Source organism: Catharus ustulatus, chromosome 4, assembly GCF_009819885.2.
Source record: "Catharus ustulatus isolate bCatUst1 chromosome 4, bCatUst1.pri.v2, whole genome shotgun sequence".
NCBI lineage: Eukaryota > Metazoa > Chordata > Aves > Passeriformes > Turdidae > Catharus > Catharus ustulatus.
In genome coordinates this window covers 10,059,998-10,077,237 of record NC_046224.1, presented here as the reverse complement: position 1 = coordinate 10,077,237, position 17,240 = coordinate 10,059,998, and the positions used below count along the sequence as shown (strand labels likewise).

The window sequence follows — 17,240 nt, the reverse complement described above, 5'->3', positions numbered from 1 at the left end:
ATGTGCTTAAAAGTTACTTCTAGATGCATTTAGATATTTTACAGTGACTGTCACCTAACTTCTGTTGGAGATAGACCCTGCTGCTAGGATTCATCTGTCTGAGAATCAGTGCCTTTATCTGAGGGATTGCTCTTCTAGAATGTAGTTTGTCCTATTTGCAAATAGATCTCTAAAATAGGTCAGATGAACTGTGCCTTAGAATGGTTATTTCATTCCACTGATTATAAAAATTTTATTTAAGTGGCTGCTCCTCCCATAACTCCCATGGTTAAATTTCTCTTTGCATTACCTATTTCAGAGGTCCCAGCTGTAAAAAGATATTGAGCTTTTTTCCATACAGTAGAGAAAACTCTAAGTTTTAAATTAGATAATTAACACAGAAACAGAATGAGGAAGAGACTGAAATAAAACTTTCACTGTTCAGAGAAATGCCCAAACTACTTAAGCAGGTCCTGTTTGCAAAATCTAGAAGATCAGATCATAATTTTTTCTTATCCTAATTTAAGAGTCAAAAGAAATTTCTAGTGAAATCAATAATCATCAAATTATTAGAAATTTTTATAATAAAGGCCATTAAACTAGTAGAACATGTGAAATGCAATTGTAAAACTGAATATTAATAGGATTTGTTGCCTTTTTGTATCAGAGCCACTATGCAACACAGGTCTTATCTTCTTTTATTATCCATTGCAGTTAAAAACAGTGATGTTCACTCTCCAGAGAATAAAAGCTAATGAAACAAATGCAGTATTTTGAATAATGAAGAACCCTACAGACACAGGTGAAGATTTAATTCAGAACCCAGGTTTGTTTTTTATTTACAAAGAGGTATGTCAAAAGAATATTATGTCATAATAGATGTATGTCCATATGTATATGTGTGAGATTCAATAATTTATATCTGTGTACAAGTATCTGGATAGACATGCACACATGTTGTCAGGACTTAAAGAATGAAGTGAAATATCTCAAGACACTGTCAGAGAAGGGAGTTCCCATAAGAAAAAGTACCTCAAGAGGCACAGATGACAAACAGGAAGGCATGAATTCCAGGCCTAAACTGAGGTGAAGGTTTGGAATTAGCACACTGGACAAAACCCCACTGTGCTATGGGAACTTGCAGTAATTGCAGGAGGCAGCAATAGGAAGATGCCAGGCTGAGGCAGATCTGGGTAACACATCTAGACAAAAATTCCCACCATGGCAAACCATGAGAAAGGAAGCAATTCCTTATACACCTGCTAGCCCAAGCTGTGGGAGCAGCATCTGTGCTCTGTGCATAGCTGAGAGTCAGATTGTATAAAAGTGATATCTCCAGAAGGACACTCCAAGGACCCCACCAGTGAGAACACCAGAGGAAGGGCAGGAAGGATGCCATGCCACAGTGACCCATGTGATGGTGACTATATTTCTACTTAATCTTTCTTCTCTCTCTGCCCTCCCTACCACACATCTACTCTTAAACAAAATTCATACTCCTGACGTTAGCATATGGTCACATTTGCACCTTAATATGGGCAGAAGCATCTTTTGGTAATTGGATCCTAACACACATGTATGTACATATGTTCATTTGTCCAAATGTAAGAACATATATCACTGAAGTAGACTTAATCCTCGGATCTACCTTGCCTCAGCACAAAGTATATGCTTATTGAGCCAATGAACTCTGAATATTTGAACTCAAATTTAAGTTTATGAAGTTAGAGTTATTTAAGTTAATTTCAAATTGCTGATACCAGTTTTGATCCTAGCATGTAGCATTATACAGATTTTCCACTTGAAATGGTTCCTAGATCCTACCTTCCCTTTCACAATTTATTTCAATAAAATAGGAAAAAAAGACACAAAAAATACCACTAGCATCAGTACAGAAACCAACTAGAGGAACAAAAAAAATTACATAGTTTTGATACTTCTCTGAAGACAAGACAGGCTATCTGACTTCCAAGTTTATGTTGCGAAGGATTCTTTACATTTATGTAAGCAACTTTTTGAAATATAGTTCTGCTTATTTAAAGTAAATACAGTACAGTGAATCAGCCCTGTGATAACCTGGGGAGTTAAAGATCACCTATAGAATAAGAAGAATATGTTGCTACTCTAACTAATAGAGTAAAAGCTCCAGAGTCTTAGCTCAGGTTAGCTCAGAGGACAGATTTCCCACCTTCAGGAATCATTTGCAGAACTTTAGTTGCTCAGTCATCTAAATACTTCAACCATAATTTTTCTGCACCCTCCAGCACCATTCCTGCATTTTTCACTTTGTTTCTCATTGTGTGATCCCTCTTCTCTCATGCCAATATTAGGCCACTGAAACTTCAGTGACTTTCATGAAGTACACTCAGATCTAAACTGTTAAACATTATTCATCCAGCCCACTACATCTATTTGTCTGTGTATGTAATTTGTATGTGTATGTCATCTGTGTGTCATGTATGAATATTCTATAATTCATACAGTAGTGAAGCAACATTTCCTGTGCAATGTAATGAAATATATTAATTTATTGCAAAATTTATTGCAGAACTCACATGAGGCAGTACTGAATTCCAATGGTAAACCTCCCTTTTACTCACTGAAGGCAGTCTCCCCTGCCACAAGCATCACTTGAATTCCAAAACCTGTCTGGATAGGCGAGGTAGAGCAGTGGAATGCTGTTCACCAGACTTCAGTAAGGCTTTTGATGCTATCTCCCATGATATCCTCATAGACAAAGTCAGCAGGTGAAGGCTGGACAAGGAAATGGTGAGATGGATGGAGAACTGGCTGGACACCCAGAGCTCAGGGAGTTTTGGTCAGTGGCACAGAGACCTGGGTGAAAACCTGCAACAAGTGATATCCCACAAGGATTTTGAGACTGGGTCCGGTCTTGTTCAACTTATTCATCAATGACTTAGATGAAGGGGTAGTAGATACTTCCCAGCAAGCTTGCTGGTGACACGAGGCTGGGAGGAGTGACAATACCCCAGAGGGCTGTGCAGCCCTTCAGAAGGACCTCGACAGGCTGGAGAGCTGGCAGGGAAGAACCTTCTGGAATTCAACAAAGGAAAATTCAAGGAGGAGCACAGATTGGACCTGCTGGAAGGCAGCTCTACAGAGAGGGACCTGGGAGTCCTGGTGGACATTTAGCTCTGCATGTACTTTCTGTGTGCCCTTGTGCTGAGCAGGCCAATGGAAGAGCATTGCCAGCAGGCTGAGGGAGGTGATCCTGCCCATCTACGCAGACCTAGTGAGGCTACACATGCTGTGCTGTGTCCAGTTCTGGGCTCCTCAGTACAAGAGAGACATGGAGATCCTGCAGCAGGTCCATCAAAGGGCTATAAAAATGATTTCCTTTCAGGAGGAAAAGCTGAGAGAATTGAGCCTACCCAGCTATGAGAAGAGATGACTGAAAGAAGATCTTGCCAATGTGTATCAGTGTCTGAAGGGATGGTGTCAAGACGATGGACCAAGCTCTGGTCAGTGGTGCAGTAGGACAAGAGCAATGGGCAGGAACTCATGCACAGCAAGTTCACCTGAATATGCACAGTACTGCCACCTGAGGATGGGCTTCTTTATTTTGTGGGTGACCAAGCAGTAGAACAGATTGCCCAGAGAGAGAGAGTGTGGAGTCTCCTTCACTGGAGATATTTAGAGGCCATCAGAACAGATGGAAGGACAGAATGAGTATTGTGCATTATCTGAAGATCCAGATAGAAGCACCATGTTTTCTACTATCGCTGATTTTAAAATGATGTGGAAAACTTGAAGTTCCTCTGCTAATCATCAAAGGTAGCTTGGGACCATAAAACAAGTGTTTATACAAGCCTTAAAGCACTTCAGTCAGCTGAGAATGTATTGGAAATCGCATTTTGTCATCACAGGGGACTGCATTATAAGGATGCATTCAAATGATTAATTAGGAATCTAAGGAAGGTGTCAATTTTATTCATCCCTAAATTTTGTTGGGATTGTTTTAATTAAACAGTTTAAACATCATCAAAACTTCTTGTTTATTTAGACAATCTGCTTAGATTATTTTTGAACTTTCTTATAAAAAAAAATCTACTATGGTGTAATTAGGATTATTAACATAAAAATAATAATGGAGATAAATTTTAAAAATGCATCCAAAAAAGATATGATTTCTTTTTTTACTTTAATCTGTGATCATAACAGACATAGTATCCCTAAGAAAGAACTTTCTGCTCAAAATTACAGCAGAAATTGGAATAATTAATACCTTTGGTCAATGCTTTAAATATATATCCGCAGATTCAGTTGATCCCAGAGAGGGGCAGGGAAAAAAGGATGTATTTGTTGTCTGTGTGTGTGCTCTTTCTCTCAGGATTTGCATCATTTCCTATTATATCCATTTTTCAAGCTGTCTTCAATTTAGAATCTTTAGCCAGTGGCAGAAAATTGTATTTGAAACAAATTACTCAGCTTTGTTCAACAAGAAAACTGCAATATTTAATTTTAGAATTTGATTCAGAACAACTAACCTGAGGGCAGTAGATACTGCCAATAAAGAGGGAAATGATTTTTCATATTATACTTGGATGTAGCTGTGATAGCAGAGTGGTTTTTCCCTTATAATATGAGAAGGCACATGTGCAAACTAATGAGACATTTATGGAAAGGTTATGGCCTTTTTACCTTTCATCCTTGATATGCACTTGCATACAAGAAGGTAGATTCAACGTGACAATTTCAAGAGTCTGGGGGAAAAAGCAGTGTACAATGACAGATTAGTTGCTGGGTTTTTTTCCAGAGAATGAGAAATGTTGTTAGAAAATCTGGCTTTGCCTCACTCACGCTGCCTTTCTGGTTGCTGGTGGAAAACAGTATACTTTGGCATTGTCTCCACTACTGAAGGCAAATTGTAAAAATCTATTTTTCATGCTGCAGGATTTTTCCAAGTATCCCCATTTTCTGAAGGTAAGTTGAGTGTCTTGAATATGTCATTTTCTTTCTATAATATTTTATATCTGAAGTAGCTCCTTTAATCAGTGGAACAACATCTAGGTAAGGTGTGGTTGCTAGGAGAGGTGAAGAGCATCTCCTAGGATCTGCTTCCTAAATTCTGTTTAACTATTGCTGTGAAGGCTCTTTTTGTGTCCAAAATGTTTACCAACAGGAAAAAAAAAAAAATCTCGTTATTTTTCTTTTATTGTTTTTCAAATGCTGTTTAGATTCCTTTCTTTGGAAATGGTAGCTTTCATGTACAAATTTATCATGAGCTTTAAAAACCTATTTTTACACTGATGGTTTCTGAATCATAATAATCTCTATGACAATTTTACGGGAATTTAGATAACTTTGCTTTGTGGATGTGTTTGAAAAGGATGAACCAAGGAGGAAGGAAGATACTTGGCATAGATATTGTGTAAGCTTCACTTTTTCTAACATAAAAATCACAGGGAGAATGTGTCTCTATAAAGTCAGAGACTTGCATATTGCTTTTAATGTTAAAAAAACCCAAAAACCCCAAAAAAACCCCAAAATAGTCCTAAAACCAACATATAAACAATGAGATAAGGAGTCTTTTTTGGCAGTCTCACAAGTGTCCAAGGACAGGGTACAAAGGTCCCCTTTTCTCTCTTTTACTTGCCAAGCAAAAGGAACTCTTCAGACGATCAGATTAGTCAGAAGGGCATAACTTATAGAAAAGGCAAATAATTGCATTCAGATCGGTGAGAATCCAATTCCTTCAAGAAAGTAACAGTGTTCCATGAATACAAATGTGTTCCTAAAACGCTAAACACTCAGCCAGGCACAGCCAAGGCAATCAGAAGCCTGGTGAATAATGCTATAGACATTGGATGAGTAGCAGGAGGAAACAGCAAGAATCCAAAGCACACTCAGCAGGCATTGATGCAAGTTACACATGGGACTAGTAAATCACCCAAACTGACTAATTATCATAGGCAGTATGCTAGCAGGCTTCTGAAAACAATGTGGACTTCTAGGTCCTACAGCATGTGTGAAACATGAAGGCAGGTGTATGTAGCAATGTTGACCCAGCTGATATCAAGATTTGTGCATTTTCCAAGGCATGCAAATTCAGTTATCACATGTTGTTAGCACATCACAATCAGTCAGAGTGCAAAGCCAATAGGGCAGACCAAAAAAACCCAAAAAACCCTAAAGAAATATTAAAAAAGAAGGGATGACAGAAAGAAAGAATACCTAAGGATGTTTTCAGAAATGGATGGTATTAACACACATGGAAACTTGGGACCGTTTGGCAACACTAATCTCATGTGATATGAGCAGCCTAAACATTACATAAGAAAGCTAAAATAAATGCTTTAAGTTTTCATTATAATCTTTTGGTTCCTAATCAATAGAAAAGGACTGGCTGATCTGGAATGGCAGATTTGATTAAGAATCTGTGGGATACACATAACTTTCTGGAACAGTAACTAGATTGAGGCAGAAAAGTAGAGTATTTAAAACAGCAGAATACACCTGTGTTTGAAGATCCTGAATCCCTTTGCAGATAAGGGTAAATAAACTTTTGCATCAAATTTTACACATAAAGTACATTACTTTGAGCCACTAGATTTGTCTAGTCATCTGTCCACTTGATTCCCTTCCAGTCATAGCCTAGTAATGTCATAATAAATAATGCACAAAAGGGAAGGCCCACATATAACAGCCTAAAGTAATTGCAAATGCCTTTACAGGACAAACTGTAAAGAATTCTTTATGAGGAATACACACACCAAAGCTTTCCCTGAACAGACAAGCCATTATTCACATACTGCAGCAATGGATAACACATTTTATTAGAGCTGCAAGCCTATAAGATTACTATCATAGGATGCAATAATGAACATTATGGAAAGCATATTAATCTGAAAATAAAGTGGACACAAAGCATGAGTTTCTAGTTATAGACATAAAAGCACACTCTCTACCACAAGACTCAGACATATCCAGGCATTGTCATCACAGGAAAGATTCATATTCATTCTAATGCACTGATTTTTAAAGCCGTCTCTCTTGGAACACAATTTACAGTCCAATAATTTTGAGGACTCTCATATACTTAAACAAAGATCAGGTGAAGTTTAATTTCAGCTGGCCATGTGATCCCACCTGGAAATGCTCTAGATTTAGCTGTGTTTAAACAGCAATCCAAGGTAACAATTTGAATATCAGTCCAAAAAAAGAGGTTGTATTCAAGAAGATGTGAGGGTAAATAAAACACCTCTTTTCTGAATTACCCAGTGTAATAGTTTAATTTCTAAGTAAATTGTAAATTATTCTAGAAAGAAATTAAGAATCTTAAGAGATTAAGGAGCTACAGAGGACTGTCTACTATAGAAACAAGTGATAATCTTAGTTTTGAGGCTTTTCAACATTTCAAATAAATACAGCAAAAGTGTGTTTCTAATACAGAACTCTTCCATAGGAACTGCTCCGTTATAATTTGTATGCAAGTTTAGAATAATCTATTTACAGGAAATGCTTGATAAAATATGCTATATTTGTGAATGGAAGCTCTTGGATTTGGATTCTTATTTCTGTGTGTGACTATTAATTTCAGTAAACAACTGAGCTAGAACACAGGTAAAGCAATTGTCTGTTAAAGAATAAATCAGTAGAATGGAGTAATGAAGCTGTAAAGTCTCTATCAACACTAAGAATTTTTTGGTGCAAGGTAAAAAAAGCATTTCAGGAACAATATTGTGCCTTGAATCATTGGGATGACCTCTTGAAGCCCCCTTAATATAATTCCTACTACTGAATAGCCTATATAAATTTGAGTACTGAATATTATTGACTTTCAAACTGATTTATTTTACTTCCTTTTTTCCCCTTGGAGCACGCACACAATTCCAGATCCTAATCATACTGCTAACGGAAGAGATCACCTGAATTTTCCAGGAATCTGGAAAACTGAAAAACTACTTGGTAAGTCCTGGTTTCAGTTTCATGACAGAAGGGAAACTATTTAGGATACAGCAATTCACCTTTTATCATAGTAATGCCCAACCTGACTTTTACTTGTCCTAAATGAATTAATCATGGAAAGTGACTTTATTTCAAAGTGTTTTTAAATTACTCTCTAGGTGAAGCACTTACACCAGACAAGGCTCAGATTCAGTGAATCACACTTCAGCACCTTCACCTTCACTCCATTTTGGTGGGGGATCCCTCTGCTTGCTTTCCAGTGTTGACAGTCTTCCTTATTAACTGGGTATTTATACTAAATGTGTCAGGTATTAAATAATATTTCCTTCATAATCACATCCTATTTAAAGAGACAGGTTCCAGAATTCCACCATATTTTTTTTATTTCAAAATTAAATCATATATATATTTGTCAGATTTTTGATGGAATTACTAGCATTCTCATTCCCAGCCTAAACACTCTGAGTTCATTACAACTCCAAGAAGTCACCAAAAGAAGCTTTCTGAAAGTTCCAAGAAGCTTTACCTTAACAGAAATGCATTTAAGAGGTAGTCCAATAAAAGTGATTAACAATATTAAGCAAACAAATTAGCTTTCCAGGTGATTACTGAAGTATCACTTCAAAGGGGTGATATTTTGGTTTTCAGAAGAAATATTTGTGCTTTTCAGCTTTTTTGTTGTTTCATTTGCCCTCTTAGCAATTTTTTAGAAATGTAAACAGATCCCATGGGAAAAGCAGAATTCTTTTAAAATAAAACTTAATTTTTTTTTTTTTTTTAGAATTATTGTGCAACATAATTTAAGGGCCAATAGCATTTAGTCAAAGTTCATAGAGAACTCAAAACTACAGAAACCATAAACCAGCTGCTAGTTAAGCACAGTCTTCCTGGATTATTTACTTTTCTTTTGATGACATTTTACAGTGACAGTTCAGGAATAGGCTGATTTGTAACACTGTAAGTCAATGTTGTTTGTGATGTGGATAGATGAACACAGAACTTGTCCTTTTTTTCCTCTACTTTTTTTGTCTCTGGCTGCAAACTTTTTTCTTATTTAAATTCTTTCTGCTTCTTTTTAGGAAAAACAGCTGGATTATACTGGCAAATACCTCAGGAAAGCAGAACTAATTGCTCCAATTATTACTGGAGAGCCAGGTGGGAAATTAGAATATGGGACCAATTGGGAATAGATGAAAAATACTTCTCAGAGTTTAGAGAGGAAGCTGATGATATTTAGGTTTATAGGGCTGCTGTTGTTTTTCTTGACTCAGTTTTTAAAGTGTGGACTTCAGGCATTAGTAGTAAGGCTATTCCTAGCTTAAGGGAACATGCATAAAATATAGACTTCTTTTTAAAAAACTAGAGAGGATAAGGACTACTGTCAGTGCATAGCCCTAATTCATTGCTTAAGGATCCCTTGTGACAGAAAAGTATATCTGATCTTTTCAGTTCTTAAAATCAACATATGACAGGCTATCTTCAAGAGCTTTCAGTACTTGTTTTCTATTCCCTTATATCCTTTTTTTTCCTCTGTAGTGTAGCAGCTGTTCATGTGAGAAATTACCCTTGCTGGTATATTCTGCTTTAAATTTTGTTGGCATTGATTAAAATTATGCTGTCGAGTAGATGGCAGACCCTTGGTAGAAGGCAACGGCAGAAAGCAAGGTTCTGATTTTATAGTAAAGACAGTTTAAACAAAGTCAGGTTGAATTTTAGCCTTTTTATTTATAGAAATAGCAGAGAATTTTGGCAGTTCTTCTTATTTCAGTTAGATATCTTCCTGGGAAAGGATCATATTTTAATCAGTAATATTATATTTTGCAAAAAGACCTCTTCTACATGTAAATCAGAAGGGCAATAGGACTATAAAAGCAGATATTACAGCCACTAAAAATGGGTTTTTAAAAAGAGAATAGCAGGTTTATATTGCTCTTGAGGAAAGCCAATGAGAATGTGCAGCAATTTCTTTTGCTACATGCATAATATGCACTCAAAACCAAAAAGTGCAATTCAACCACTGTTCAAGTCAGTGTTGGCAGCATTTCAGATTGTCTGTATTTCTCTTTAAATCCATGGATCAATACCCATTACAATCAAGTCAACAGTCTCATACTTGGTCAGTACAAAACTGTTGATTCAAACAATACTTGCAAGTCCAGACATTTTGCAGGTTCTCTTACATTTTGGTATATGTTAGGATTAAATGTGCAAAACTGCAGAATTATTTGAGTTGTTGGGAGGGCCCCAAAGGTCAAAGATATTATTTGACCTAAGTAAATGATGCTTCCTGTGGTTTTGAGATACCAGTCTAAAAAGGCCTTACAAAGAATTGGATCAAGCCTTGCTCCAGAAACATAGAACTATTCTCTATTATGGTGAAAGTGACTGCTTCTGACTTGGTCATTTATTGCTGATCTGTATACTGTTAGTTATACTGCTAGGAGTCAGGAATCATGTTAGAGAAGATAAAAATTTTCAGTCTAGGTCAATTAAACTAAATTTAAGAAAAAATAAATATGTGCTAGTTTATGATTTGTTGCTAAATTGAAGACTACTCCAGCATGTGCATTCACAGTTCCTCTGTCTATTCAGTCACTTCCTGACATAAATATAGAAATGAGCATTTGTGTGCCATGTAATGATGCTTGTAATTTTCCTCAGAAATAACAGCTCTCAGATTCTTGCTGCCCAATACTGTGCATGTGATACGTTTCTTCAGTAGTTGAAACAGTCCAAAGGTAAGAAACTAAAAAGAAAGTGGAATTTTCCTGGCACAGAATTACTGACTTATCTCTTCAAAACAAAACACTGGTTGAAGCGTGTGAAATGTGGGTGCCTGATGCTCCTAATCAAAGGTACAGAAGAAATCACTGTTGGAGGACAGAAATGTTTTACTTCTGTAACTCTCAAACACCAGAGTGGACAGCAGTTCCTAGAACACCACTCACAGCAAGTAGGCACATTTGCAAGTGGGCAGTTTGTGTGTTGAGCCCTTAAAAAATCTTTGTCAACTCTTTCCTATCAAAAACTCATAGAATGCTTTGGGTTTGAAGGGATCTTTAAAGATCATCTACTTCCACCCCCACCCCATGACAGGGATTCCTCCACTAGACCAGGTTGCCCAAACCTCATCCAACCTGTCCTTGAACACTTCCAGGGTTAGGGAATCCGTCACTTCTGTGGGAAACCTGATCCAGTGGCTCTTATATTCAATCTAAATCTACTCTCAGTTTAAAACCATTGTCACTGTCGACCTGGTAAAAAGTTTTTTCCTTTTTCTATAAGTCCCCTTTATCTATTTTAAGGCCACAGCAAGATCTCCCCAGAGTCTTGCCCAGGCTGGACAACCCCAACTCTCCCAGCTTGTCTCCACAGAAGAGTTGTTTTGTCTCTGATCATTCTAATGCCAGAAAGTTTCTCACCTGCAGTAAACCTCCTATTTTTAGCCTGGACAAACCAGACATCAAAGTATAGATTTGTGCATATACAAAAGCGTTTGCAAAGCTCAGTAAATATATGATAAATATCTGTTAATAATTTTCTTCATTTGCCTTTTTTCTCCTCTTATAACTTTCTGGTTCAAGGTCCAATATTAGGGCATTTTTCTCTGAACATCCTCTAAGGACCAAATTTTATACTTCTGATATTTCAACCTTTGGATTTAGAAGAAATCAAAGTGCTAGTTTTTTAAGGTGTGAGATGCAGCAAGCCTGTTCTTGGTCACAGTACAGTGAGTCCTGTGGTTTAAAGAGCGTTACTCTAGGCTAGATAGAAAACAAGTAAAAACGAATTATTTTTTCTGAGTATTAATTACTTTGAAGAATATGGCATTGTTTAGCTGTGCCTGTTCTGTCAGTTTATTTCATGCCTTGTTTTACTCAAGAGAAAAAATCCACTTATCACTCCTGGGTGCTCCTCTTCAGGAGACAGTGTGAAACAGTTTGCAAGACAATTTGCTCCAGGGTCTATTCTATGCAGAAGGGATGGATGAAAATTTCACTAGCTCTGTTCAGAAAGCTATAAAGGAAACTTACAAGTCAAATGATTCCCAGTCAGAGGGTCATGCACCTTTCCAGAATCTTATTAGAATGACTCCCTAGCATGTTTTAAAGCTTCTGTTGTATTTAAACTTTTTTTCCTCATAAATAAAGATTATACTGCCTTAATTGTTGAAATAGAGAGATAAGAAAATTAACTATTAAAACTGAATTTCTTATTTTATAACTTTGGCTGATGAACCAAAAAGCTCAAAAATTAAGAAAAAAGGGCTTTTTTAATCTTAGATCACTCTGAATAGATGAAATTAAACCACAGTACTATAAAATTTGCCTGTTAAGGTATGATCACAGAGCATGTTTGGGGGCTTTTTGTTGTTGTATTTGCTTTTTGGGATTTTTTTTCTGCTTTAATGTATAACTTAGACAAATTACTAGCAAAAAAAAAAAAGAAAAAAGAAAGAGAGAGCATATCTCCATCATATAATTTTGTAGAAGTTCAGTAAGTATGTGTGCACCTTTAGATTTTGAAATAGTACAAATATATTCCTTCTCTTGGCTTATGGAAATATAACTACTGGGTCTTTACTTGAACATTGTGAAAATTTCTGTTCAGGTTCAATCATCTGTGGAGGGAGACAGTTTCTTACTTAGAGAACTTTGTTTGATTACACTCAAAGTATGAGGCTCAAAGGACCACTGGAAATGTCATAAAGTGAACCTTTGAGACATGGCTGAACAGTAAACAGAAATTTTTAGTATTCATGGACTGGGGAGTAATAATAAAAATAATTAAAAAAAGAGTAAAAAAACGCCCACATTTTTGGAAGATGTGAGTGAGGTGCTGCACTGCTCCTGTAGAAAGATTACAATTTTCTGATTGAAAATCCTCACAACAATAAGGCCAACCCCAGAAGATGATAGAAGCACTCTGAGTACTCATTCACTCAAAAAAAACCCCTGAAATGCTCCTAAAAGAGTCTTTGTTGAGATGAACCTCAATGCTTGAGGATTGAGGACTGATTGGAGAACGATACTTTGCATGCATACAGAATCTTCAAAGGGAGAAGATACAACATTTCCATGACAATGTTATTTATATCTACATATCTCTCTTCTACTAGAAAAAATGGCATCTTGGGATTACCTAGGAAATTCACACTTTTAAAATGTATGGAAATAATTTTCCCCATATATTTTTAAAAGGATATATGGTTGTTAGGTGGGAAATACCATCTGGAGCCTATTGGCTGAGCAACTTCATAGGACAGATAGACCAATCATGATCTACAACTGAATCAAGATGTTAATCATGTGCTTTTAATTGTTAGTTTCAATCTTTACATGGATGTAATTATTATAATGTCTGTAATACTCTAACCATGTCGTAAGAAATCTTTGAATAAGGTATATTGCACTTTCTGAGACAAATGCAGAAGTTGGCTTGCATAACTTAATGGAGATCACAATATGTACAATAAGATTTACTGAAGCTTAAGAAGATGCAATATTTTATCTTCTCAGGGCAGAATGCCCAAAGTAAGATAGCATGCAACAATGCATATCATAAAAATAGCTAATACAGTGTCCAAGAACAAAACTCTGATTTTTTAATATATTATTAAGTAGTACAAAAATACAGAATAGGAGAAGATAATAAATTCAGAGGAACAAGATTATCATAGACAGAATCACAGTTGTTTATATTGACCATTTGGTTATGTCAGCAAAGTAAATAGTCCTGTTTTCCAGAATTTACCTATAACTATACTGATATATGTTAATAGCACAAAAACTATGCCCAAAAAAGCATTAACACAATTAATGTCGGGCTAACAATTACAGAATGAGGATTTTTTCCCCTAGAGATTCCACTCATGTAAATGCCTAAATTTTGCTGTCATACCCCATGAGCTCAACTCAAACCCTGTTGCTACAGTTTTGATTCAGCTACTAGAAGCCAATTCTCATTGTCATTTGAGGGTCCTACCTTGCTTTGCCTGCAGTTACTGGTCTTAAATATCCTCTAAGTCCCTTGCCATATTTGCCAGCCTGTGTGAATGACTTGGATGACTAAAACATTTCGCATAGCAGTCAATCTGCATGTTCAATCAACTACATTTATTCTTCACCATTTTAAAGAGACTAGCCCAAGGCTACTTTTTATAGAAGTTATGCCCTAAGAATATCTGAAAATGTTAAAAAAAGAGTGCCAGCATTAAAAAGTTTTAAATGCGACTCTAAGTCATTAATTGCAAATAAGAATACAAATGCCAGCTATGGGAGATCTCTACAGTTAATGAAAAGTGGGAATGAATATTTGCTTCCTCTTAACTTCAGGGCTCATCTGGTCCACAACACAGGTAAGAGAACTACAGAAAAGGCATGATTTTAAGATTTCCATTAACTTTTATTCATCTATAAAAATAAAGCCACAATAAATCTGTAATACTGAAGTAATTCTCAGTTAATCTTGAGTTCCTCTAAATTCTGAACTGCTTCCCCAAAAGATAATTATATTTACATGCTGAAACTTAAATTTTTTTGAATTTTTTTCCAGCTTTAATTTTAATTTATCTTTGACATTGACCTTTCCCTTCTTAGTCAACTAAAAATGAAGCACTAAAATCCAGGCTGACTGCACCAACCTCTCTCAATGGCGAAAATCTCTCAATAATAACCAGTCATTTTATCACACTTGGAGCTGTAAAACTTAGAGTTCCCAAGGTAGCAGAGGTGAACTGCACTGTAAGTGAAAATAAGGGAATTGCGGCTCTCATTTACAAATTTTAAAGGCAAGGAGAAAGATAACTTTACAAAGGTAATTTCAGACCAAATGTTATATAAATGTCTTTGAGAAAATTTCAAAAGGTGTTTTGGGTATTGTTTGGTTTTTATTATTTGAGTTTGTTTGGGTTTTGGGGTTAATAAATAGTACCAATAAGAAATGAAAATATTTTGTATTTGTAGCTCTGAAATTTAGGCTCCAAGACATAACCTAAGGGGAAATTTATGATGAACAAAATAATGAAAATATATTTTTTTACAATTATAAATCTGTATAAAACTCATCATGACAAAATAAAAATGAAAAATTCCTGACTTCCCATTTTCATCCCACTGTTTCTCCTTAAAGAACTTTATTTTTTTTCAAATGATTAAATATACTATTGAGAAATTGAATTTTGATCAGGAGATTATCAAAGTATTTGATATTCAATAAAGCAGATTACTAGGCTTTTTTAAAAATACATAGTATGTATGGAAATATTTGGTAAGAATTCTTGCTTTGGAAAAGAGAACTTTATAGATCTACCTGTAAATTCTAATTTGATTTCTTCAGCTGTGTGGAATGTTAGACTGTTTTCACCTCAAATAAGGAAACAGTAATTATTTCCCCATGTATAGAGATTCTAGAAATGTGAAAAATGTCTAAACTTCAGATCAATTTATCAATTATATGTATTCATTTATCAATTAATTGATACTCAAAGCTGCATTGAAATACATCTAAATGACAAAGGTTCTTATTTTAATAATAAAATGCAGGTCATGATAATCAAGTTATATTTTTTGGTCAACATAAACATACACTTGAAAGAATATGCCTTATATGTAAAGGGAAATGGAGTTTTCATAATGTGTCCTTCAGTACAAAACACTCTTCATTTCCGTGTGGTTTTCCATTTTTACATATGAAGAAGATAATCACATTCCCTATGAAATTTTGAAAGTCATTCTCTCAGGTGCTTTCCAACTCCAATATTACAATGTCTTTTCCTTTCTCAGCACCGCATTAACACCAAAACAAAATCACTCAGGATTTCCCAATCCAATAAAAGTTTCATTAAAGTGCATCTGCATTAAGTGCAGCAGTCAATATTAATTTCTCAGCAAATATTTTTTATTTAAAATTAATGTTTTATGTAAACACTGATATAAATGATTGCTTTATGAAGTAAATATTATGAAATGTTATAAAAATAGAGCCTGACAGGCATTAGATATGTTCTTCAAATCCACTGAGTATTGAGTCAGCTCCATACTGTGTATTTTTTATTTGAAAAGCAATGAACATCAGAAGACAGATATTATTATATATTATTCATTGTAATCTAGCTATTTAATTACTTTAAATAAACCAATAAGACACCATTCTCATTTAATCTGAAGACTCATTACATTGGTGTTCTGTGTAAGGGGTCCCCAGAGAAAATGAAGGTCAGGATTTTAATCTACAATACAAAGAGAGCATAGACTAATTTTTCGCAGCATAACAAGTAAAAGAAATAGGCACATCCTTCCTACAGACATGGGGTACCACTGTAGAGCTGTTTGAATTTCTTTTTACCTTCTGAATCAGTTACTCCTACTCCCGACTGCTTTACTGGCTCTTGTCCATTCTGGCTCATCTTCCCTCTGTTAAAAGATATGGTGGTGGTTGTCAATAAAACCATATAAAGATGAGAGCTAAAACAATTATACACCTAAGTCAACAAAGCTTTGTTCTTTTAAGGATATTATCTTTTTTTCTTTTGAAGGAAGCTGCAATCATATTTTGCTAAGCCTGTAAATTCTTACAGAATGGGTCCATCAGGTGCTGTCTGCTACCTGTCCCACATCAGTCTGGGACTGCACACCTTCTTACATTATCTTGTTATAATCAACAGTGAAAGATATAATAAACAGTCAGAAAAAGTTGATATTTGGTCTACCATACCATTACTTCAAAGGTAAGGCATACTTGTGGTTGTTTCCTTAAATGATTGCTTTACTTTGCAGGTTAGATTTAGCATAAGAGACAATTCTGAAAACTTAACGTTAATCTTAAAGTTGAGTGAGTGGAATGAATCATGCTATGGAGTTCCTTATTTTCCTACATTCTATGTAAAAAGAACCTCCATTAGAATCTTAATGTCTATTTTTACATGATGAAAGTTAGGTAAAATATAAGCTATCTTTAAATATACTTGTTGCATGCTCTAAGGCATGATTACAATCACTCAAACATTCGTGCTTCTAGTTTTCTTTTTGCCTTAAGACTGATTGCTGTGATAGAGACTATAAAGCATAATCTTTAGTTGCATGTGATTCCTGGGGGGTTAAAGAGTTAACTGTTAAAGAGTGTTAAAGGGTCATCACTGTTTTCTACCTGTAAGCCAGCTTCATGTCAGAAGTTGTCAAAATTCACAGGGAGCTAAAAAAATTAGTTTAAATTCACATTTTTTCAAATTATTTTATATTCAGTTTTAATAAAAGCTATTATTTTCTTCTTCTGTAGGTAATGCTTCATAAATCATTACAAATATGATGCAAGAATTAATTTGTTCCAAGGGT

At 35.4% G+C, this 17,240-nt stretch overlaps 1 protein-coding gene across 5 annotated transcripts in view; it reads right to left on the bottom strand.

Annotated features, from left to right (window-relative positions):
* The window catches only part of PCLO (piccolo presynaptic cytomatrix protein), a 324,658-nt gene that overhangs the window by 27,866 nt on the left and 279,552 nt on the right, over positions 1–17,240 (bottom strand). For all 5 annotated transcript variants that reach the window (XM_033057798.1, XM_033057799.1, XM_033057802.1 and 2 more), the window contains one exon: positions 16,255–16,322. In XM_033057798.1, the coding sequence (XP_032913689.1) occupies positions 16,255–16,322 (68 nt within the window). The remainder of the gene's footprint in view (positions 1–16,254; positions 16,323–17,240) is intronic.